The sequence below is a fragment of the Mustela nivalis genome (genome assembly GCF_964662115.1).
Source record: "Mustela nivalis genome assembly, chromosome: 3".
In the NCBI taxonomy this organism is placed as follows: domain Eukaryota; kingdom Metazoa; phylum Chordata; class Mammalia; order Carnivora; family Mustelidae; genus Mustela; species Mustela nivalis.
The window spans coordinates 117,107,570-117,124,115 of record NC_139022.1 but is presented as its reverse complement, the minus strand read 5'-3'; the positions used below and the strand labels follow the sequence as shown (position 1 = coordinate 117,124,115).

Genomic DNA, 16,546 nt, shown 5'->3' with positions numbered 1-16,546 from the left:
TTGATGGTCCATTCATAGACCATTCACCTCCTTTTGCTGCCATGCCTCTGGCTCTGTTGTAGGAATCTTTACGAACTGGCCCACTCCATATGCACTACAATAAGCCGATTCATGTGATATTTATTCCTTCCTCCCCAGGTTTGCTCTTCGTTTTATACGGCCTGACCCTCGCAGCCGGGTCACTGACCCCGTTGGGGACATTGTTTCATTTATGCACTCTTTTGAAGAGAAATATGGGAGGGCACACCCTGTCTTCTACCAGGGAACGTACAGCCAGGTCAGTGCCACAAACCATATAGATGCCAATTTATTGATATGGTTCTATCCACAAAGGAAAGCGTAGCCCAGCACTGATCATATCATTCTTTTACTCAGGAACCTTAAATACCTCTTCACTGCTTACAGAAAAAGAAAGCCAGCCCTACTTAATCTAATCCCAACCTCCTTTTGAGGTTTTTCCTATATAACTTGTTTCTCCATACCCTAGGTTCCAGCTAAACCATTTCCTGAACATACTCTACTTTTTTCACCTCTGTGCCTTTGCTTTTGCTTTTCCCTCTACCTGGAATGCCTTCCTCACATTTTTGCTAAATGGAACCTTGCCCATCCTTCAACTAGGTCATATCACTCCCTTCCCTATACCCTTTCTGATTGATGTGCCCTACTTGGCCTAGCTTGCAATCTAAAATAGTAGTCTTTCCTTCTGTGCTTTCATAGCTTTTTTTTGGGGAAACTTACAGCAGTTTCACATTCTTCCTTATATTATGGTTGATTATGTTCATGTTTTATCTCCTGTATCAGACAGTAATCCCCTCGAAGGCAAAGCCCAAGTTATCTTTGATCCCTCACAGAATTGAATAAGGGCATAGACCATAGACTCAAGGCAGCACATCTTATTCAACCCAAGCCACACAGGCCTTTGAACTGTTAACTCTCGGGGTGAAGATTAAGAATTTTGTGGGTGTTAGGCATATCTCTAGTTTGCCAGAGAAAAATATAGAAATAACACTGTGAACATAGTCCAAAGGATGGTTTTGTTTCAGGTTTTTGTATTCCTGAATCTATCGGGTAAAAAAGAAAAATGCTTACTCTTGCTTCCTGCTTTGATTCTCCGATATCAGCTTTTTCTCATAGTTGGTCTCAGTGGCTCTGCTGCCACCTTACTCAATAAGCATTAAGCTCCCACTGTATGCTGGATGGTGTGCTCAATGCTGGAGATGCAGATGTGAATGAGATGGTTACCTTTCATGCACCCTCCTTGCTATGATCCTGAGGGTAGACTGCCATTGGTCATTCAGGAAATCTTAATTGAATTGTAATGTGCTAAGGATTTTGGAAATGCAAAAGTATACATAGGAATCTTGGACACTGGCTTTGTCTTGAAAGATCTTTTAAACCCTTTGCTCTTTGGAATGCATTTGGGTCCCCCAGTCTTTCATCCCTGGGGTCAGGCTCATGTTTGCAGTATTTTTTTATGGACAAAGATGGTGTAGCTGTAAAGAGGCAAAATTCTCATCTCCCTTTCACCCAGTCAGATTCTCCTGTTTTTATCTTCCTTTAGACTTGGGAACAGCTGACTTTTCTGTGATTTGTTGGGGACCTTTCTTTGTCAGTCTGTCTACTCTCATGTGCCTAATACAGTTTAAATCCTAACAACACTAAAACCTTTTCATTAAAGCTTGTTAGTGTGGACTTTTTATAGGGAGAAAAATGCCAGGGATATGAAGGTAGGAGCCCAGAATCTGATTTCTTGTTCACCTTTTTTCCTCATTTCTCCTTTTGTTCCTTTAGCCTAATTAAAAGCTCAAGGCACAGTCATCGTAATAATTAGTGATCTTCTGTTTTCCACAGGCACTTAATGATGCCAAGCGGGAGCTTCGCTTCCTTTTGGTTTATCTTCATGGAGATGATCACCAGGACTCTGATGAGTTCTGTCGGTAAGTAGATTCATCATTTGTTTAGTTATTTAATTTTTTTGATCTGCTGATATTCTGTAGTAATCAAGTTCTGTTCATGTCCTTTTCATCCCTCTCCACAGCAACACACTCTGTTCACCGGAAGTTATTTCCCTGATTAACACTAGGATGCTGTTCTGGGCGTGTTCCACAAATAAACCTGAGGGCTACAGGGGTGAGTTGTAGTTCTTTTTCCTCATTGAGATTGGTGAAATATCCTTGAAATAAGTGGAAAATGTGCCATTTAGTGCATGATTTTTCCGTGTGAGACACAGTGCTAGGGACTATACATTATCTTATTTAATCCTCTCAGTAGTCCTGAGATGGGGGTTGTATCATCTCCACTTTATGGTTTAGGAAACAGGCTCAGAATTTTAGAGACTGGCCCAAGATCATACAGTCAGGTCTTTTAGACTCAGTCCGTTCTTTATAGGTAACCACTGCTAGGACCTGTTTGAGTTTTAAAACACCCAGTCCTGTCCAGCAACTTACTTTTAATCTAAATGGCTTTTTACAGAGGAGTTTACTCTTGTCATCAGCAATTTTAACAGATCATTGTTTGAGTACCTTGAATGCTGAGAGGGATTCAGAAAGTTCAAATCTTTGCTGACAATAACTCTTCACTGGAGATAAGTATTGTTAGAACTCAGTATAACATACAAAGGTAACCAGTGAAGAAAAATATAGTTACTTTGCAGCTACTTCTGTTCAGCAACTTGAGTATATACTAGCATACTAGGCACTATGCTAGATCCTAAGAATCTGAGATGTTTTGCCTACATCTTAACATCTGAATCTTTACTCCTAATTGGTTTTTAAGCATCTGATAAGTTTGTACAGTGTGCATTCTGCCATTCAGATATGGCTTTGGGATTGGAGGGTAGTGGATAGAGTGAGACTAAGGATATTTTTTATAGAAGCATATAAAATCTCTTCTTTCAAACCATAAGGAAAACAAGTAAAACTCCGTTATGGTAAAACCTTGGTTATTCAGAAAACCAACTTTCTAAAACTCCTTTAAAACAGAAAAACTACCTCTTTTGTTTGAGGGTGATGTGGGGGAGACTTAAAAAGGGGGATAAGGAAGGGACTGAATAAGAGGAAGAAAAGGCAGAAGACAGTGGTGGAGCTCATCACCAGTGATACAAGGCTGAGATTTGCAGCCTTATTTCCTTTAGGCTTGACACCCGACATAGGGAAAAAATCATGCTTAGTCAGATTTTTTTTATAGATCCTTTCTTATCAAAAAGACATTGTCCTAGGGGCGCCTGGGTGGCTCAGTGGGTTAAGCTGCTGCCTTCGGCTCAGGTCATGATCTCGGGGTCCTGGGATCGAGTCCTGCATCGGGCTCTCTGCTCGGCAGGGAGCCTGCTTCCCTCTCTCTCTCTCTCTGACTGCCTCTCCATCTACTTGTGATTTCTCTCTGTCAAATAAATAAATAAAATCTTTAAAAAAAAAAAAGAAGACATTGTCCTTGACTCCTGCAGTCTTCCATAGCCACCTTCTACCAGAAAAGCCTGTTCCATTCTAATCAAATTACCTGGGAATAGAGACACAAAAATAAAACAACAGCAAAGATTAAGAAACTAGGACGAAAAAAAAGGTACTTAGAGAATAAGTGAGACCTCCTTTCTTTCCCAAGTGGGATTAAAACCTTTCTCTCTTGCTCATTGTGAAAAGTCGAAGAGCTGATCTGATTCATCCCTAGGGCTGCACTTCACCTATTGGCTCTTCTTTCTGTCAGTCTCACAGGCTTTACGAGAGAACACCTACCCATTCCTGGCCATGATTATGCTGAAGGATCGGAGAATGACTGTGGTGGGACGGCTAGAAGGCCTCATTCAACCCGATGACCTCATTAACCAGCTTACATTTATCATGGATGCAAACCAGACTTACCTGGTGTCAGAACGCCTTGAAAGGTACAGGAGAGTTCCTTTCTGGAACAGAGAGACCAGCTACAGATTTGAGTGGCTAACCCAGGGCTTCACAGATCCTGACTTACTCTGTGTCTTGGGCAATTTTGAAAACCTTATGCATTTAGTGTTAAAATATTTATGTACATTGACTGAATTCTCTCTTCAGGTCATCTGTTCTTGGAGATGTGAATCAAAATAAAGACAAGGCTTTGTGCTCAAGAATGTATATGTCATGTCATTTAGAATACTTGAACCATGATCTAAGGAGCTTAAATGTAAAAAATGTGGAATTGTTAGAACTCTTCCCCCATTACATTAAGTAGTGTACATTAATTGTAGAAAATGTTGAAAACACAGAAAAGCACAAAAAAGAAAATTAAAAATCACCCACAGTCCTACTACAACTTTTGATATTCTGGTGTACTTTATTTTATAGATACACAATATCTTTTAACTACAACTTTTGATATTCTGGTGTACTTTATTTTATAGATACACAATATCTTTTATTCACTCCTACGTATACATGCACACTTTTTTTTTTTTTTTTTTTTTTTTTTTGGAGAGAAAATTGGAAGTACACCAGAATGTTACAGTATTTTCTCTTTGGTTAGTAGGATTCTGAACAAGATATTTTTCCATTTTCCAAATCTTCTAAAAGGCATGTATGTGGTTTTTAGTTTTATGAAAGCAATATGTACAAAAATGCAGTAACCCAAAGGGTATTTAAATGTAAAACGTGATCTTGATGATCACTTTTTGGCAGTAATATTGTTACTTTTGTTAGAATTGAGAAAAGGATAGTTCTGTTTGTAAAGTTAAAAGGTAAAGGAGAGGCTTGCCATTTATTTTTCTGCCAGATTAAACTGAGAAGAAAGCTCATTCAAATTCTGCCATGCTTTGCTTTGGAATCCTTCATGGTAGAATGAAATACTCATCTGTCAAGATTGTCAACCTTTTTACCTCCCCAGAAGTTTCAGTATGAGTAAAAAAGAGATTGTTTTTTTCTTTCTCTCCTTTTTGGTCTGGCCACAGGGAAGAACGAAACCAGACCCAAGTGTTGAGACAACAGCAGGATGAGGCCTACCTGGCCTCTCTCAGGGCTGACCAGGAGAAAGAAAGGAAGAAACGGGAGGAGCGGGAACGGAAGCGGCGGAAGGAAGAGGAGGTGCAGCAGCAAAAGTTAGCAGAGGAGAGACGTCGGCGGGTAATGAGCCCATCTTTTCCTCCTTGTGATTCCCAAACTGATCTTAAGTGTGAAAGGAAAAAACTTGAAAATGATGGGATTTGTGGATGTTTTAATTCCTTGCCATTTTTTTTTTTAAAGTAAGTTCTGTGCCCAGTGTGGGACTTGAACTCATGATCAAGAGTTGTATGCCCTACTGACTGAGGCAGCCAGCTGCCCCCTCCTTGCCATTTTTATGTTTACTACAAAAAGTAATTTAAAATTTTTTTTTCAATTTTTTATTAAGAACAAATACATCACTGAGCAAAAGTCAGACAAAACAACTCTGTTCCATGAAAAGCAAGTGTAAATGGGTAACAGGCAGTTGAGAATTCATAGCAATATTTTTTATTTCTTAGCACTAATCAGTGTTAGCTAATTTTGCATTTCATTCATGATCTTTCATCACGTATTGCTACTTGATTATAGCCGGTGTCTTTTAGCCCTTCCCTTTTTTTCCTGACAGGTAAATACCATAACATCGTCAATAAATAATACATGTAATGCAGTAGCACTTTGAATTAGGGTGTTTCTGATTCTTGCCAAGAAGTTTTTCTTATGATAGCTGTCATTCATTTTCCTTCTGGCTGCACAGTAAACCTACGTGATGATAGTAGTCCTGTTTCCCTTTTGGAACCATAGTCTCAACTTTGTTTTGTGTCTGTACAGAATTTACAAGAGGAAAAGGAAAGGAAGTTGGAGTGCCTGCCCCCGGAGCCTTCCCCTGATGACCCTGAAAGTGTCAAGATCATTTTCAAATTACCTAATGATTCTCGAGTAGAGAGACGATTCCACTTTTCACAGTCTCTAACAGTAAGGACCCCCTAAGTTGTGTGAAGTGTATGTAGGGTCTGGGCTATAGATTTGGAAGCTTTTAAGGACTCTTGAAAGTGTTGTTGGTGTATCTGTTGCGCTGATGAACAGGAAGGGGTGGGCAGAGAGAGGAGTGCAATGAACCGTGAGGTTCCTTCAGCTGCCAACTCAAAGGAGCTGCTAAGGTTTTCTTTCATCGTGTTTGAGTTCTGAAGTGTTCCTCACCAGGAAGCTCCACAGAAGACTTGGGTATTTAAGGTGGGAGGCTCTTCCATGCTGCTCAGCTCACATTGGCTTCAGAATCCCAGCAGAACCCCTTGCTCTGTCTCCATAGCACACTCTGTCTCCACTGACCTAAAAGCATCAGAATTACACATCCGAATATAAATGCATGTACAGTTTGCATGCAGTTGTCACTCTTTGTTTCTATCCATTTAGCCCATAAGAATTCCCACTTTGTGGGGCTACCTTTTGTATTTGGTATCTAGAACTAAATAGTATTTGTCATTCCATAGGGAAATAGTTAAAAGCAGAGTCTCTTAGATTCCCCCAGAATGATGAGGCTCCTGGGTGGCTCAGTTGGTTAAGCCTCTGCCTTTGGCTCAGGTCATGATCCCTGAGTGCTGGGATCGGGACTCTGTTAGGCCTCTTGCTCAGCGGGGAATCTGCTTCTTCCTCTCCCTCTGCCTCTCCCCCACTTGTGCACATTCTCTCTGTCTCTCTCTTAAATAAATAAATTTTTTAAAAACTGGGGATCAGATTTTCATTCTAAGATTAATGGATTCATTTTCTTGATCAGTGTACTTTTTGACTCAAGTTTCTTCATCTGTAAAATGGATATCATAATAGGTACTCCCTGATAGGATTGTTGTCGGGATTAAGTTCAGACATAAAGTATTCAACATTGCACTTGGCTCATAGTAAGCACTCACATGCTAACTGTTGCTTTTGGTATTTATAACCAAAAGGAAATTTCTGTTTATATTGATAGTGCGTTGTCTTTTTAAATTACCAACTATAGTGATTATGCCATTTCCCTGATAACTGAAAACAGTTAGAGTAAACTGCATAATAGAAATGAGTATGCACTGCAGTCAGGTGAGGCCAGGTGGCACATTTATTACTTCTCCTGTTTAAGTAAAGAACATTGGACAAGTTGTAGAGTCTTTTACAGGGCCTCAGATACCTCATCAATTAAATGGAGATATAATCTGCCCTTTGATAAATGTAAACTGAAGATACCTCAGGCACTGTGCTAGGCACTCTAGGGGTTATACAGATAAGTGAGACATGGATCTGGCATTCATGCAACTTACGGTCAGTAGGGAATGTAAGACTCAGAGTTAATACAAAGTAAAAAGTTGTGAGGCATCCTGGGGAGAGAAAAGTGAGTAGCTTTCTCATTTTATTTATTTCCCATTTATGCATTTATTTCTTTTAGAGTGAAATGTTCACATTCCTAACTTTGGATTCTTAAATTGGGATAACATGAATGAGCCTCAATAGTATATACCATGTAGTAGGTAGTTACTAAATGTTCATTCCCTTCCCCCTGGTGTTTCCTAACTACGGAGGTTTGCATTGGATTTTAGCTTGCAACCATGTTCACTAACAGTTTCACATCATAGTATACCTGAGCTTTATGGAGCTTCTACTCCCTAAACTCTAACTGTGAATGTGAAAAACCTAACAAAAATAGACTCTCTTGAGAGTTTCAGAAGAAAAATCTATTAGAATTGTGGAACAGAATAGGCTTCTGGCCTAAGGGGAACCAGCCCATCTGTTAGCTATTTAATCCTTAAAGACTTTTTTTGTTTGTTTTTAAGATTTTATTTATTCATTTGAGAGAGAGTGTGTAAGTTGGGGGGGGGGTAGAGGGAGAGAGACAAGCAGATTCCCCGCTGAGCAGGGAGCCCAATGTGGGGCTCCATCCCAGGATCCCGAGATTGTGACCTAAGCTAAAGGCAGCTGCTTAATTAACTGAGCCACCCAGACCTCCCCAGTCCTTTAACTCTTAAATAGGTTCTCAGTTTTTAAAAAAACAAACCTCTGACTGAAATACTTGATCATAAGTGGGGACAAAGCTCAGAGAGGGGAAAGAAATGTAAAGTGTAGTGATGCTTTGGGCCTTTAACATCCATGGAGTTTATACATATAACTGAGTAAAAATTCATAGTTTTTCATGTTCTTGCAGACTTTGTATCATCTTCCTGTGAGATCTCCTCTTTGTAAATAATCCCAAAAAGTGAATGTGCAGTGGAATACTCAATTTGCACAAAGCTCAGCTCTTGATAGTAGTAAAATGCTAAGATAAAAAAGAATAAACTGTAGAAAAAAATCTCCAGGTTTCATGAGTGGGCAGAAAAGTGGCAGCTGACTTTCTGTTAAATGAATGCATGTTAGAGAGACTCCAAATCATTTTTCTATCTGTTAGGAACCAAAAGTGACCTCTGAAGGTGATGCGCATTGTCAGTGGTAAACAGAAGATGCCAGTTTTATACCAGGGTTGAATATTTTCAACAAGATTAAAAAGGAAACAATATTGTTTAAGGTCTGTGTTAGGTTCATACCAGTAGTATTTGTTGCAAGCCTAATTGATGCATCTCAGCATAAGGAAAATAATATTAATGGAAATTGCACAGAGAGACAGGAACTGTAAATGATTGAGGTTGATAAATTAAAGTATATGAATTTATAAAATCATGAATGGATTTAGGGAAGAGGAGCGTGGATTTACTTCTTAAATTCTGGAGTCATATGTAGCCTCTTAAAAGCTCTAAAGAGGTAAATTTAAGACAAATGAAAAAGGAGTGCTTACACAAAGGGGACTAAACTTATGAGAGGTAGAAGAAAAAGAAAATAGATTCCCTCCAAATAGGGTAACTTGAGTGTTACGTTCCTGATCTTCGGGATTGACCTGAAAGAGATTAGCACTGCCCTTCACAACATATCCTTCAGACTCTTTGGTAGAAGTAGCATGCCGGCTGAAGAGGGCCATAGAATAGATCCAGTATGCCAGTACTTAATGTGTGGTGTCAAGAGACAGGGAACAGTAAAGGTGGCCTATTCATAGTACCTCACATTTTAAGTGTTAGTAATGGGAGTTTTCTTGATGTCATCTTACTTCTCATTAAGAATTTACCTTTATTCTGTCAGAGCCAGAGCAGGGTGAGAAGGGCATTCTCATAGAAGAGAGGTCTGCATGAAGAATGTCAGATCTTGACCAAATTAAGGAGAGTGTTTAGATGTGAGGACTGCCTAGTGCACAGAGTCAGAGGCCGAGTGGCCTCTGGTGTGGTGTGGGGTGTAGGATGTTAAAGCCAGAACTGGGTAAGGAGGGGGAAATGAACTCATGGTTTTTCTGTGTACATATATATATAAGGAAGTTCAGATATAGATGTGAAATCAAACACATAATTCTAACTAGATGCTTTTGCTAAGAATGGAAACTAGCAAAACCTGAAAACTTTGATAATAATTTAATATGTATTGTTACAGCATTAATGTGCCAGTTAAATTTCCTGTGTTTTGAGGGCTATATCATGGTTATGTAGGAGATTGTCCTGTTTATAAGACATACACAAGTATTTTAGGGGTGATGGGCCATCAGGCTGGCAGCTCATTCTCAGTTGGTTCAAAGAAAAAACATTTTAAGTTCTGTACTTCCCACTGTTCTATAACTCTGATTATTTCTAAGTAAATTTTTAGCTCTATATCAAGTTGTCAAGAAAACAGATGAATTCCTTCAGAAGTAGGACTAGCATTGGGGAATGTAATCTCTTAAAATTAAGAGCTGCCCTATGTATTTGCTCTGTGAAATCAAAGGACCTCATAATAGAATTCCAGTGTCATGCGATGACTTCATATTCCGAGTCATCCTGGAGAGAGCTGGCAAGGGGATATTTGATTTCATAGTTGTGTTGTCTGTCTGTGACTTGCTCTAACTGTCCTTTTTCTGTATGATCTGCAGGTAATCCATGACTTCTTATTTTCCTTGAAAGAAAGCCCGGAAAAGTTTCAGATTGAAGCCAACTTTCCCCGGCGGGTGCTGCCCTGCATCCCTTCAGAGGAGTGGCCCAACCCCCCAACACTGCAGGAGGCCGGACTCAGCCACACAGAAGTTCTCTTTGTTCAGGACCTAACAGATGAATGACATTTTCTCTTCCTCCCCCCCTACTACCCTAATCCCTAAAAGAAATGGAAAAACAAAAACAAAAAAAAACAAGAGAGAAATTCATATTATTATAATACGATATTTTTTTTAAAAGACTGCTGCATCCTGAGGAAGGATCAGAAACCATGCTGCCTAAAAGAGTCACCACCTGTGTGTGCGTGCGAGGTCAGCATTGAACGTTCCCGCTGGCAAGGCCACCCTTTCCTACTGCCTCTGCACCACGCACCTTCCAACAAAAGGAGACTCTTCACCTCCAACCCAGTCATTGTCCCTACTGGGGAAGGGTGGACATTCCCACTAGTTCTCATTCATTCTTGCTTTTATGGAAAATAAAAGTGAAAAAGACATCCATCAACCAGCTACTGCAGCGTCTCCTGAGGACTTGCTTCTCCCACCACCAGAGAAGAGAGGGAAGAGAAGGCACAGAACAGAGATGTTCTTGAACTTCCCACAATTTATGAATAACTTCTAAATGTTTTCTGTTGCTTTGTAATGACCAAAGGAATGAGGCTGACATAGGCGTTTTTTTTCCTCAACATTATTTGATGAGAGCCAATTCTTAAGCCCATGAGTTCATGCCCTGGGCTCCTTAGCCCACAAGAGTGTAATAAAGGTGGCCTGGGCTGGTTTATGCTTATTTCTGCCATTTTCCCTCTCACATTCCCAGAGAGGTGATTCTTTTTGGTCCAACTCTTGCTGTCCTTTCTTGCCATCTCTGTGCCCCACTGGGGAATATTAGGAGGAAATCTGGGTTCATTGCCCCAAAAAGTCTATACAGATAGACCCATATACATGGCGTGAATTCTGCGTATACTGAGTATACACATGACTGCAACTTTCCCTTGGAATCTGTACCAAGTGGTTATGGGATCTGAACCAAAGGATAGCGGCTCTTCATTCCTCTTCTGACATGTGCATGCTCTTCCTGCCCAGCCTTGAGCTTTCCTGAATTGCCAAGTTTGGTGCTTTCCCAAAGGACTAGCAGGACCTATGGCAGAGCCAGAAGGAACCCCATGAGAGTTCCCTGCCTATCTCAGTGGGAGTATGGTGGTGGTGGTGGTGGTTTAAGGATAGAACTAGAGACCTTGAAGGGAGCCAAGCCAACTCTCAGCCTGTGTAAACTGTTGGAAGGCACATTTAGTTTCTGATGTAGCCATCTGCTAGATGCAGTTTTTAATCCTCTCTATTGCTGTGTTGAAGTAATAGGGTTTTTTAACCTCTGAATATCTATTCTCTGGTTGAGTTTATGGTAATGGGTGCATGGGTCAGGCCGTGTATTAACAGAAGCCAGCATGAGCTGGCAAATACTCCAAAGTGTTCTACAGCTAGACTGGTGCAGGCATGTAACACTGCTACCTACTGAAGTAACTGTAGTTCTTAGCATGCTGTGAGGCCAGGGGTTCACATCAAGATAAAACATGATAGATTTCCAGCCTCCAAAGGCTTTCTCTCTTGCTTCCTAAAATCTAAGGGCCACTCTTTTAGGTAGCAGTGATGTGTCTTCTCTCTGCAGCCCTCAGGGGTTGGGTAAACATCAAGGAACAGAGTAAGGAGCCTCACACAAAGCACCTGGGAAGCCTAGGAAATTCCCAGTAGCTTTAGCACAGGTTTCTAGAACACTGTTTCTAGGAAAATTTAATTCTGCTCCTGATTGCCTATTATTCCATTGTTTCCTGCTTCCTCAAGCCCAGGTGAGTGGGAAATCACTGTCTGACTGTTGTGTTGGCCTTAAAGGAATCTGGAGTGAGTACCAAGATAAAGCATATTCTCCATCCAACCTTATATGAATTCTGCTTCCTGCTAACAACCATGCAAAGAGGAATTTTTCCGCTTAACTCAGAGCCTCCTTACCTGTCGATCTTGGAGCTGTTTCCCTGGCAGTACACAAGAGGGGAGGATGTTAAGGGCCTTCGTTAGGTTGGGGTACCAAGTGTCTTGCCCACACCTCTTTGGGAAGTTGTAAAACTTTTTCCTTAATTCAGTCTGCATCTTATTCTACAATGTGCACTTTATGTCTTTTGCCCTTTTAAAACTTGTTCAGTGAAGGTCAAATGCCAGAATATTAAGAAAAAGTCTATGTCGGTACAGTTCTTGGAATGGCCTGCCCATTACTTCAGGTTTCAGGAGGTTTTATCTGGAGCACATGTTCCTTCCTAGTCCATGTTGAAATGGGCCTGCTTTGCTCAGACCCCATTCCTGTCTCCTTGCTGACCCTAGGGCTGCTGCCTAGGTGCCATCTCCCTCCTCCGTGAAGGATGCACGTTTTGTCATTTAAAGCCAGTACAATCTGTATGTTACTCCCAAGGACCTCTGGGAACTCAATGGGACCTGTAAGGGAGAAAATAACTGAGAAGTACCTGCAAGGATTTGCTCATTTCCAGATCACCTCTGGGCTATTTCAGCTGTTTATCAAACAGCAAGTCATCAACCTAACAAAAACACTTGTTTCAATTTGTGTTCTGCAGTCCCAAAACAAGTTGTAGATTCAGCTGAAAAACCATGGGAAATGACCAAGACACCTGTTGGAGTCAGTTGAATTTCTGCAGCCTCAGTGGGGCCTTTCTGGTCTTTTCTTCCACTTCTACAGAATTTCCTGCAGCAAATACTTCTTTGTCCTTGCTTTCCTCCACTATGAGTTTGGATAAAAAATGAGCAGAGGATAATATTTATCTCTTAAAAAAAAAAAAAAGGAACCTAGAATCTTCAACTGAGCAGTCATTATGAAAATTGCTAATGGTGCCAAGGCCAAGGAAAGAGTTTCAGAAAATGACTGTGGGAAGAAGTGATAACCCCCAGAATGCAAAATCAGGGGAGTATTATCTGGTGCTTGAACAAGGAGCTCCACTTTACAACTGGTTTTTTTAGGACTTGTGAGGAATGCAGCAACAGGAAATCCATCCACAAAGGATGCAGTGCCCTAACTTGTACTGCACCTGAATAGTTATGTGATAATTTACTGAAGAAATCTAGTGTACTTTAAATTTTTTTCATAAAAGTTTACATTGTATTGTAGGTTAACATTAAATGTTTTATAACAAAAATCTCCAAACAAGTTGTGGGTCTTTCTGTCCAGGAGAGATGTGGTAGGTATTTTCCTATGTGTGAAGGAAAGTTTGGGAAACCATGGGGGTTGGAACAGGGTACTGCATTGCCGAAAAGCAAGAGAGAATCAAAGAAGACTATGGAGTTAAAATACTGTATTCCAGTGAAAGGAGGCAACACAGTGTGGTATAGCAGAAGAAGCAGACAGATTCAGGTTTGAGTGGGCTTTTCTGACCTCAGACAAATTCTTTAGTTTCCTCTAGCAATAAATGAAGTTAACACCATCTGTGTCAAGAAGGGTTTGTAGGTTAGTCAAATGTATATGAAGTGCCCAACACAGGTGTCATTTTTCCTTTTCTCCATGGAAGTGTGTTCTGAAGGAATATTTTCTTGCAGTTTTAACTGTCAGTTTCAAAAGGGATGCCATGTCTCCTGCTAGAACACTCCCATTTCCTTGTGAATGAATGAGTGCCTAAAGAAGAGTCATCTTTGATCTAACAAAGTCTGGACTGTTGGAACTCCCCTCCTAAGGTATTTTTGCTTGTTTTTTAATTTCTGAGAGGAAATGCAAGCCTTGGTTCTTTTCCTTTCTCTTCCCCACTCTCTGACCTTGCTCAAAGAACTCACTCCTGTGAGCTATGAATTCTTGTCATCTTCATAGTCTACCCTGTTGCTTATCTGAAGATGTGGGCTTCCTTTTTGTTGGTTTTGTGTGTGAGTGTGTGTGTATTTTATTTTATTTTTTTTTAAGATTTTATGTATTTGACAGCAAGAAAGGGAACACAAGCCAGGGGAGAGGGAGAGGGAGAAGAAGCAGGTTTCCTGCTGAGCAGGGAGCCTGATGCAAGGCTCAGTCACAGGACTCTGGGTCCATGACCTGAGCTGAACACAGATGCCTAACGCCTGAGCCACCCAGGCACTGCTTGTTCATTTTTTTAAAATGTAGATCTTAAGTGTAAACTAGAATGTCTTCTGCTCAGTCTTGTAAGTCTGCAAGAAACATTGGTTCACCTTGGTCAGAATCCACTTTTAAAAATGAAAACTTTGCGGGCGTGTGGGTGGCTCAGTTGGTTGAGCAACTGCTCTTGGCTCAGGTCATGATCCCAGAGTCTCAGGATCAAGTCCCATGTTGGGCTCCCAGTTCCACGGGGTATCTGCTTCTGCCTCTGACCTTCTCCCCTCTCATGCTCTCTCTCTTCTCTTCTCAAATAAATAAATAAAAATCTTTAAAAAATAGGGGTGCCTGGCTGGCTCAGTGGGTTAAGGCCTCTGCCTTCAGCTCAGGCCATGATCCCAGGGTCCTGGGATCAAGCCCCACATCAGGCTCTCTGCTCAGCGGGGAGCCTGCCACCTCCTCTCTCTGCCTACTTCTCTGTCAAATAAATAAAAATCTTTTAAAGATGAATTAAAAAATAAAAATAAATAAAAATGAACACTTCACAATTGATTGTGAAGGTTATGTGTAAAATTTTTGCCATCGATTGACAGATTAAAGGATGATTTGAACTCTGATGCCAGATATACTTTGTTTCAAATCCTGGTTGTGGCCATGGTTTTGGCCAAATGACTTTAGCTCTCTAGGTTTCAGTTTCATCATCGGTAAAATGGGGCCAGTTGTAGCCTTGCAGTCAGGATGAAGTGAATTGCTGCTGCAGTGACCTGGCACACAATAGGTGTTCACTAAGGAATAGCTCTCATTACTGTTTGCAGCACAGTCTGTAGCTTGCCCACTGCTAACAGTCCATCCTAGATGCAGATAAAGGAAGGAGAGCAAAAGGGGAGGGGTTAAGTTGATGCTTTGCTTAGGGGTGGATAATGTCCAACACTTTTTTTCTTGCCATGCCTCCGGTGTTGTAACACCATGTATTTTTACCCTGATGGAGCCACCAGCCCCAAAGTCTCTTCCTCCTGACCGTGAGCTCTGTGCTGAGCCTTTCTTCCTTCTCATGGCTCAGTTACTCCCCTTTTCTGTCTGCCCTTCTTGGGAACTCTCAGAATGATGCCCCAAACTTCCAGGTTTTAACCCTGGTAAGCTGAAACCTGGTTTTCTCTTGAAGATACCACTTCAGAAAAACCCATAATCAGGGACTGTTCATTTTCCTTCAAAACTAGAAACCAGAAAATGGGTCTGCATTTCTCTTCTGCTGCTTTGATCCACTGTTGTCTAGGATGGTGTTCCTGAAGCACATGCCATCTCCTTGGACTACTTTGTACTGTTCTGGTTGCTACTGGACATTCTCCCAGATACTGGCAACTGGTACTTTCTTCTCCACCAGCAACCTAGGTGACTCTTATCTTATATATGTGAATTTCCTAAAATTTTGGTCCTTCTCCTGATTTGACTTATACAGCTGCTGAATGTAGTAGAGGCTTTGAGTCAAATCTGAATTTGAAACTACCCCTTGCTGAGTAATCTAGGGTGTTTCCTCATCTATAAACATCAAGGCAGTGCATCCTTGCAAAGTTTAGGTGCTCTTTAAATGGACTGCTGTGAAGTGCCTGGTGGTAGGTGGAAGAATGCTTAGTAAATGTTTGCTTTCTTCGCTCCTGTCCCAGCAGTGCTGTGCTTTGAGGTTAGCCTTCAGTGTGAACTGCTTCACCCTCAAGACCTCAGAACCAAACCCTTACTGACCATAGCCTTTAGTGCTCCAGTTCCATTGTCCCAACACTGCCCATAAGGCCTTTCTGTCCCTTTCTACGCCTCTTAAGTCTCCCTACCAGAATTCTGTTGGCTTCATTCCTCTCTCCACTACAATCCAGTGCTGTCACAATTCCCCGAATTAAATGAACCATTTTATTTCTCTCCTCTTGTTCCTTAAGCTGCAAAGTCCTAGCTTATATATCACAGTAAACTGAGGAGCCTTGGTGTTGGTGCCCACTTCTGTGCTCCAGCTCTGGGAAACTCCCCATGTGTTTCTGCCTCATAAGTATTGCTCTAGTGTGTCCCCTTTCCCAAATCCAAGCCCTAATGCATCCTTTTCACTCTAAGTCCACTGCTAAGCAACCTACTTCCTGGGAAATTCAAGTTCTTGTCACAGAACTCCATCCTCTTTTTCACTTCCAAATGGTTCTGTGCTGTTACCTGTTTCCTCTCTTTTCTGTCTTGTAGGTCTGTTTTCTCCTGAAGGAGATAAAACACCATAAAGTCCCCGAATCTTAAATCCACAACATGATTATATTTTTTCTTTATGTGTATACCAAAATCAAGGTGCAATATATTTAATCACTCTAGAAAGTTACCTTGTGTGTCTATAGCTCCTCAGAGACAACCGCTATTCTGGCTTCTTTTACATAGAAGTTTTGCTTGTTCTTAAACTTCATATGAATGGACTCATTGTGTGTGTGTGTGTGTGTGTGTGTGATTTTATAAATTGTTTTTGTTTTTTTAGAGCTCATGAATTGGGGTGGGGGAGAGGAG

At 41.0% G+C, this 16,546-nt stretch overlaps 1 protein-coding gene across 3 annotated transcripts in view; it reads left to right on the top strand.

The window, feature by feature from the left end:
- FAF2 (Fas associated factor family member 2) overlaps positions 1 to 13,127 on the top strand; it is a 65,188-nt gene extending 52,061 nt beyond the window's left edge. For all 3 annotated transcript variants that reach the window (XM_082723186.1, XM_082723188.1, XM_082723187.1), the window contains 7 exons: positions 139 to 277; positions 1,852 to 1,937; positions 2,039 to 2,130; positions 3,700 to 3,877; positions 4,910 to 5,081; positions 5,769 to 5,912; positions 9,883 to 13,127. In XM_082723186.1, the coding sequence (XP_082579312.1) occupies positions 139 to 277; positions 1,852 to 1,937; positions 2,039 to 2,130; positions 3,700 to 3,877; positions 4,910 to 5,081; positions 5,769 to 5,912; positions 9,883 to 10,065 (994 nt within the window). In that variant the 3' untranslated portion in view covers positions 10,066 to 13,127. The remainder of the gene's footprint in view (positions 1 to 138; positions 278 to 1,851; positions 1,938 to 2,038; positions 2,131 to 3,699; positions 3,878 to 4,909; positions 5,082 to 5,768; positions 5,913 to 9,882) is intronic.
- The last annotated feature ends 3,419 nt before the right edge of the window (positions 13,128 to 16,546 follow it).